General features: G+C 29.9%; 2 protein-coding genes across 7 annotated transcripts in view; one reads left to right on the top strand and one right to left on the bottom strand.

Moving 5' to 3' along the window:
* Window positions 1-17: 17 nt before the first annotated feature.
* LOC124955666 (epsilon-sarcoglycan) overlaps window positions 18-8,331 on the bottom strand; it is a 9,083-nt gene continuing 769 nt past the window's right edge. For 2 of the 5 annotated variants that reach the window (XM_047510434.1, XM_047510433.1), the window contains 10 exons: window positions 7,709-7,833; window positions 6,290-6,429; window positions 5,999-6,174; window positions 5,806-5,907; window positions 2,906-3,083; window positions 2,552-2,799; window positions 1,115-1,186; window positions 564-707; window positions 426-494; window positions 18-335 (listed from right to left, as the gene is read on the bottom strand). In XM_047510434.1, the coding sequence (XP_047366390.1) occupies window positions 311-335; window positions 426-494; window positions 564-707; window positions 1,115-1,186; window positions 2,552-2,799; window positions 2,906-3,083; window positions 5,806-5,907; window positions 5,999-6,174; window positions 6,290-6,429; window positions 7,709-7,829 (1,275 nt within the window). In that variant the 5' untranslated portion in view covers window positions 7,830-7,833 and the 3' untranslated portion in view covers window positions 18-310. Of the gene's footprint in view, window positions 336-425; window positions 495-563; window positions 708-809; window positions 848-1,114; window positions 1,187-2,551; window positions 2,800-2,905; window positions 3,084-5,805; window positions 5,908-5,998; window positions 6,175-6,289; window positions 6,430-7,708; window positions 7,834-8,331 lie in introns of those variants that run through there. The other 3 variants (XR_007102929.1, XM_047510436.1, XR_007102930.1) reach the window with 3 other exon arrangements.
* The window catches only part of LOC124955661, a 14,606-nt gene continuing 10,379 nt past the window's right edge, over window positions 4,105-8,331 (top strand). For both annotated transcript variants that reach the window (XM_047510424.1, XM_047510423.1), the window contains exon 1: window positions 4,105-4,566. The gene's annotated coding sequence lies outside the window, so the exon portion shown is untranslated. The remainder of the gene's footprint in view (window positions 4,567-8,331) is intronic.

Here is an 8,331-nt window from a genome sequence, read left to right as displayed (position 1 = left end):
ATACTGTATAAGGATAATTTAAAGAAGAATTATAAACAATTTTATTACAACTTTATTTGTTATTACTAAAAGATTATCATTTTATAAGTTATATATCTAAGGCTCCTTTAAATGAAATATATAGAGCACACTTAATTAAATTGACTACTTTAACGTTGATTTAAGCATTATAATTATAATTTATGGAGCCAGTTTCGATGATTTTGCAGTTTCTCTGTCCAAAGCGCAAACTATTGCAGTTTCTCTGTCCAAAGCGCATTTTTATTGTATTTGTTTAGCAAAACCACGTTTTTCCTGGCTCCTCGTATAGTCAGAAATCTGTCCTCATACCTGGACTAAAAATTTTATACATAAATATATTATTATCATTATATAATCCTTATATATTGTATATATTATTTCATAATGATTATTTTTACACATACAAATTGCTTGGTCCAGTGTAAGGTGGTGGATTAGGTCGAATATATGGATTGCAACGGTCACTAGAAATTCTGTAAATATAGTAATAATTAATATAAAAAATTAATTATTAATTAATAAATTAGACAATATTTCTATACCTTGGTGTATGTGTTAAAGAGTCATTAGGACTAGAAGGTGGTACAGATAATGATCTCAAAGTACCTCTCTCAGGAGCTACATATTGTACCATTTGCACTCCATTCTTGCTCATTGTTTCTACTGACGAAGGTTCTGTTTTTTTGCTATAAATAAAAGAACTATTTAAACATAGTTATATGTTTACATGTGCAATAAAGTTTATCTTTTAATATCTATAAGCTATATAAATGAAAAACTGTACCTACCGACTATAGAATGGCATGCAAATGGATAATATGCATAACTGCAAAATAAAAAAATTTCATAGCATTACAAAACTAATATAGCAATACAAAAATAAAATATATTCAAAATAATATAAGTTAAACAAATAAATTTATGACGATAATAAACAATCTCGAATGTTAATAAATTATTTTCGTTACAAGATCACAGTGAAATTTATTAATAGTGTAAAAAATTGCTTATTAAACTTTTATTATTCAATTGAGCATACAAATCATGATTATAGTTTTGTTAATTGAGGAAATAAATGAAGTAATAGATATACCTAACAATTTCCTTTTGGATATGAAAAATATTAAATAATTCATAGAAGTATAATTGAGATTCTGGATCCATCCTATAAAAATAAAATACAACTAACATTTTAGCGATTAATTTCTACAAATGATAAGTATTAGAATACGGAAGTCATAATGAAAATGTGACCGTAAACTAATAATTTTACTTACATCGATGATAATCTTTACGTCATAGCAAATGATCATTTTACGTAGTACGATGACGTGCGATTCTCGAGTCTATTTACGTAGGTTGCGCGTTATTCGCATTATCATTATCGTAAGGAAATGACGATTAACTTGATTACGTGAGATCGGGAATCTTGATATTTTGTAGGATCGGGCTAAACTACGTTGGAATATAAAGAAGACTTTAATAAAGTCATCTTTCCACAATTAATCTAACTATGAATATCTCAACATGTCGATTTATATATTAATGTATTTAACAGATAAAGAAATTAATAAACTTCAGTTTACAAAATCCTAATAATAAATTTGCTTGTCGATAAAACGTCATAAATATTGCTTGATCATGTATAAATTAATAATTATCAAGTAAAATTAATATAATTATCAAACAGAATTAATAGAATTACATTCATAATTATGAAGAAATTATAATGATTGTTTTATTCCACACTTTACCGGATGTTCTGCATTTTATTTATTTCTGTTAGGATAATTATATGCTAAGCGAGATAGAACATGAATGTGATTCTTATGTTTATATTTTCCTATTTATATATAAAGTGTAGTTTGTGAAATCCAAATGACGCGAGTAATTTAATCTATTATTTATTTATAAAGCTATTTGAATTATTTCGCATATTTCAAATCTACGTATATCTAAAGTACATACACATAATGTATATCTAAAGTATATACAATTTTTTATTAAAAGCTTTTGATGTAAATATCATTTTTTACTTATGCATTTTTATTATTTCAACGACACACTTGTGTTTCAATGATATCACATATGTTTCTGTGTATATATATATATATGCATGTATGTATGTACATACATATATGTACGTATGTCATGAGCCGATTACGTTTATCGAGTATTCGCGGACCACATCACATTCATATTTTCGACCGTGCTGAGCGTCACGACATTGCTTGGTCAGATATCGTTCCTACTTATGAATGAAACCTACTATGAGAGTTCCTTGTCCTCTGTCTCGCTCGTTTATACTCTATATGCCGCTACACGTGTGACCGATTTTACGAGCTGAGACACCCAAACAGAAAAAATGCATCATGACATTCGAATCCTAATATTTTTTTTCTAACGATTCAAATAAAATTAAAGAAGCTAATAAGAATGAAATATTGCAAATTTTTGGAATGTATACGAAGTGTTCGTTTTATAAAATTGTTTTAATTGGATAGTATAAAACAATTTACCATGAACTTACATTTTGTCACGATGAAGACAAAGTGCTGTACTCAAAGAAGTGGCCAGAAGAAGAAGTAATATCGTTGGTACGAATATCGTTGTAACGATTTCTTTGAAATAACTTCTCGTAGGAATATCAGCTTTCGTTGATCTTGCCCATTGCCATTCGGTATGTTCAGAAATTCCAGAGGATGGTAAACCAACGATATTCATACTTGGTCCACGTCTCGCACTTTCTCGTTGCAAATTCTGTTCGTCGCTCTCGATCTTTTTATAACGTAAACGGACAAATGATTATTAAATCTTTTCGGCTATTAGTTAAAATATTATTCGTCTATGTAAAAGAAACGTCTATATTAGAAACTTATCCGACCAGTCTGAAGGAACACCAATCCAATAAAAAACCGGCTTCTCTGAATAATCTCTCCACGCTCGTTCTTTTAAAATCTCTTGGACAGGATGGTAGTAGCTTCCAAAGTGGTTTTACTTCCTCTTGAAGTTCAATCAATTCTTGTGAAAATGGTATTGAACTACCTAGTCTCATGACGACTCTGTAAAAAATAAAGAAAGTCGAGATAGTAGTTTTTTTTTCTTGAATGTTATTTCATAAAAGAACGATGGAATAAACTGATGTCATTCTAACGTCTAATGTAGATAATTCGATTTTGAAATTAATAAAAATGTGTGATTCACGGAAAAATTTCCTGACTCTTTTTGTTCATTCCAACGCACTCGTTTAATAAGTGAAAATAATATCATAATATTTTGGCGGTCTTGAAAACGTTTGTTATCATAGTCATACATATTTATTTATTTTCCTCCGAAACTGATGTGATGACGTAAGTACTAAAAAACACGTCAGACAAGTAAAAAAATTTTTTCGTCATAAGTACAAGTGAACATATCAAAGCTACAGGTGCGTTGAGTTTTCTCAACGAAAGATAAGAGAGAATTTCGTTTCCTGATAAATTATTTGAAATGACCTCATGGTGAACCGAAAAAGGTGATACACACTGACGAGTCAAAAATACAAGGATTCTTTTTGCGTGATTATACTATTAAATGCGAGTTATATCGCATATTTCATTTTATGATATTTGCGTCATTCCTACCAAGGATTCTTTCAAATATTATTTCATTTTTGCTGGCCAGCATAATTTATAATCAATCAAGGAAAAAGAAGTCATTGTTTATCATCAAAACGTTTTACGCATATTATCTATCGATAATCATATAATTTGTATATATTTCTTATACCTACAAAAAATGATAAATCATCTCTCTATTATTATACCGTTAATTATAAACGACGATCGTGAAATGTATGTGTATGTGTGTGTGTATGTGTGTGTGTGTATGTGTGTGTGTATCAAAGCTTTAATTTCTTCCCATGCAGTTATTCTTCATTTCATTAAAAAAGAAAATATCCAAGAAAAGCCCTAATTTTTTCGAAGATAAAATTTGAGAGACACTGGTCCAATACGTAACTAAAGAGGCATTATAAGTTAAGGTGAGGTGAAGTGAGAGGAGTTGAGGTGTGGCCTTATCGCGTGCGTGGGACAGGAGAACGTCATTCAGTGAAGCGCTTCGATTATCTTCGCTTGTAACGTTGACAATATCGTACTTGTTCGAGCAGTCAGACTATTTACACGCTGTGTACATATTAGAGGCGTTACGTTGCCGCAAGGAGGCGGACTGCTTTAGTCTTTTAGTAGCTGCGCGGGCACCGTTCCATCGAGGTCTTTGACAAGACACGAGACGCGCAATACGTTTTATCTATTCCTCTTACATTTCTATGATCATTAAATCAAGTTGCATAACTTTTTTATCAGCAGAATCGAGTTTCCCAAAGAGATTGTGATCGTATGATTTTCTTTTTCTTTTCTTTCAAAATCGTCCACGGATTAATATTTCTTTCCAACAAAGAAGAAAAATGTTCATGGATCTAAATTGGTTGATAGAATCAATGAAGATGAAAAGAAGATATTCATTATCACAAAAAGAAACATTCTATTAATCGCAACTTTAATTTTGGTACGTATATTGTAATCGAAAATTGAGAAATTTTTGACAAGAAATTAGAATTATTTGGTTCTGTGATAAAAAAAAAAAAAAATACTTTTCGTAAGCAGTACTTGCGTAAGCACCTTACCATATAAAGATTAGAAGGCCGGCGATTATCTAATCTCATGAAATATTATTTCCTTTTTATACTTCCGATTGTATGTACGATATGAAATAATCAAATCTTATTATGACGTATTGTAGACATTATATACGCGTTTGTAAAATGATTAAAATTTATGTCGAGAACGTTCGTCATTTCCCGTGGATGTACGATAATATTTGCTATGAAGAACGATGGGTATATTATCAATCCCGTTGCTTCATTGATTTTTCCTTGGAATTTGTAGGCTTTAATAACTTCTACAGTTTTCTAAAATATTTTTCTGCAATCATTGGAGATGCTTATCACTCGTCATTTTCTCCTAAAATCTCCTAAAATTATATTTCATTACGTGATAGTATTCGAGTGAAAATTAGAATATATATATATATATATATATATATATATATATATATACTATATATATATATATATATATATATATATATATATATATATATATATACTGTTTACTTATATAAAGTTCTTTTACTTGTAAAAAAGAATACGAATTTCTGACGAAAAGTTCATAAAATTTTCATATAGAATCGAAATTTTATTTTTCGTATAAAACGTAGCCACGGTTAATATTATACCGTTAGTCACCTGTATGACTGAGACAGGTGATAATACGAAAGACGACTTCTCCCTATCTTACGAGGAAAATCATGCTGATTAACAACAAAGATGCGTACGTTTAACCTGAAAGATAAACTCGTACGAAGAATAACGTCTTTCGAAATTCTTCTCATGTTACAAAGTCTTAATTACTCTATGAGAATATCATAATAAATTTAAATTTACAGACTACAGTATTAATAATATATCGTCGATGATATTGCGTAAGAATTTTGATCTTTAACGAAGTCAATATAAAAAATGAATATAAAATTGATACTAATGTATATGTCTGTAAATGTGCTTCTATACATATTATAAATATCTGACGATCGTAGACTTGAAAAAAAACGTAAAATGCACGTCAGTGCGTTATTTTCTGTTAGCGATCAGATGATCGATACGTCAGCGATAACGAAGAAATGTTTTGATCTTTCACTCCTTTGGCACATAAGTTTCAAGTCTTTTAGAAAATAAGACCAGCTTACCCCTCGCTTTCTCCAGGTTTAAGGGGTAAACGTGCACCAAGTTCGACTGCTGAAGCCAGAAAAGTGACATACAAATCCGTGGCAGTCGTCCAAAGTTTGTTTCTAAAAGATCATGTATCTCGTGTGAATATAATGAGAGAAGTAAAAACAGATATAAATTTTATAAAAAGTATATATCCGTCGTGAGGCAGACCTGAAAACATCAAGAAGTTTTTCGGTTCGATTACGACCAAACGTATCTTCCACATTGAGATTATCGATTTTTAAGTTGACCTCGTATCTCGTTAAATTCTGTTTCTCAAGAACGTTGATGTCAAGTACTTTATATTTCGTCTCGTACGTGTACTTGTTTAAACCCACAATCTCTAACTGAAAGTATATATATATCTTTTTTTCTCGTTAAATATAATAACAACTAAATCATGATAAATTTAAATAAGGAGATGATAATGATGATGATGATGATAAAAATTCGTGCGCTTACTTGAAAATATTTTTGATTTTTTGGTGCGACTCCATAAAGAAATCCACCGTGATCTCTTTTACTATGAACATAGTGAATCCATGACGGAAGATCGGGAGCATTGAGCAAGGACGGTTGGTACGTAAACTGATCGTATTTTCCTATAGTGGCAATCGATTGTGGAATGAAAAGCCATTGTTAAAACATTAAAACTTGTATGTGGTATATAAACGGATAACTATTTAAAATACGATATATAAAAGGAATATATATATATATATATATATATATATATATATATATATATATAATTTAATCATTCATTCCTTCATTCATTTTCTTTCTTTCTTTCTTTCTGTCTTTCTCTATTCTTCTTCAAAGAAATCAAGCTAACTCGTCTTTCGCGTAGTTTGTATTAATGTGAACTGTCTCGTCGACCATAAATCGTTTACCCACGCGTCATGTAACATAAGATAAAGCAATCATACGTTCCTCACAATCTTAAATTGTATAGTCTCGACATTCTTATATTAAAGTCCAAATAACTATCGGGCACGTGGTCGAAGATAAAAGAAGATTTTATTTTGAACACACGCATACATGACCATTCATTATTAATATATGAATAATAAATATAAAGAAATGTTTCATGATAACTCATTCGATATTCTAGAAATGAAGTTTCACACGAATATGATTATAATTATCGAGATTCATCGAAAAGAAAATAGAAAATAAAAAATAAAATAAAATAAAAAGGATGAATCATGATAACGATGAAGTCGAATATGTTTTATTGAAACAATGATCCATAATGAGTCATTAACTAAAGTATACGTCAATTAGCAGAATATCGAAAGAGTCATAATTGATCGTATCTTTTGATGAAACTCATCGATTATGTGCGAATGACTTTCAACATTTATGATTAGACAAATTTGGTGGAAGGTGTGTTAGAAAGTGTCTCTTGAAATGCATATAAGAAAGAGAAAGAAAGAAAGAGAGGCGGACGCGTGTCATGTACGAGGTCGAATGCTATTAACGCTCGAGACGCGTCTATAATTGCTATTCGTGGTGCGCGCCGAATGACGTGCGAGACGTACTTTAATTTCAAATTGTGAAGCGGGTTAAGGGGTGACAACGGACACCTCTTTCTTTCTTTTTTTCTCATTCTTTTTTTTTTTTTTTACTATTGCGTGCGTTAGAAAAAAAGTTAAGTCTGCAAATTTTTATTTTTTATTTTTGTTTTTTTATTTATTTATTTGACTGTTTTCATTATAGAATTTTTGAACGTTTAATTTTAACAAGTCATTTCTTTATTCATTTGCCTTTTGTTTTATTTCATTTTATCTTATTGTTTTTATTTATTATTCTTATTTACTATTGTTTCGTCATAAACATGACATATTACTAATTTAATTATCTATTTGTCTGTCTTACCGTCTGGACTCCAATCGAAAGTTTCCGGTCTGATAGGTATGACAAAGACCTCAGTCATTAAAATATTCTCAGCACAAGCAAAGGTTGTCAGAATTGTTAATATTTCCACGTGTCGATGCATTTTGCTAAAAAAAAATCGACAAATGACGTATTTAATTATATATCGATCGATATCAATTCGAAAAACGCGCGCATATTTCAGTTGATAAAGAAGTCAGACATAAATAAAAATCTCGATCTTAATAATAATAATATGACAATAATGGTATCATTTTTATATTAAAAAACGAACGACAATGTTTTGTATTGTATTAAAAGTACATTCAATGAGAAATTTAAGTAATCAATGATTCGAAAATCATTTATTATTATTTCTATTAAAATTGAATTTACCGAGGAATATTTTCTCATTGATCACGACACATTATAATGCATGTGTCCTTCTTCGATATAAATAAAATTTCTTTCAGAGAGAATCTCGATGCGAAATTTTTAGTTAACCTCGATGAAACTCTTTACGGATGCTAATTTCTTGATGCATCTTTCCAAATGAGGTTAATTCCATATATCGAATATGCAATGGCGAAGTTCAGAGAGCTGAATAAATACAAACTTACACGAAA

This window comes from Vespa velutina, chromosome 19 (genome assembly GCF_912470025.1).
Source record: "Vespa velutina chromosome 19, iVesVel2.1, whole genome shotgun sequence".
In the NCBI taxonomy this organism is placed as follows: domain Eukaryota; kingdom Metazoa; phylum Arthropoda; class Insecta; order Hymenoptera; family Vespidae; genus Vespa; species Vespa velutina.
The sequence above is the reverse complement of the archived record's forward strand: the minus strand, read 5'-3'. Positions and strand labels throughout refer to the sequence as shown.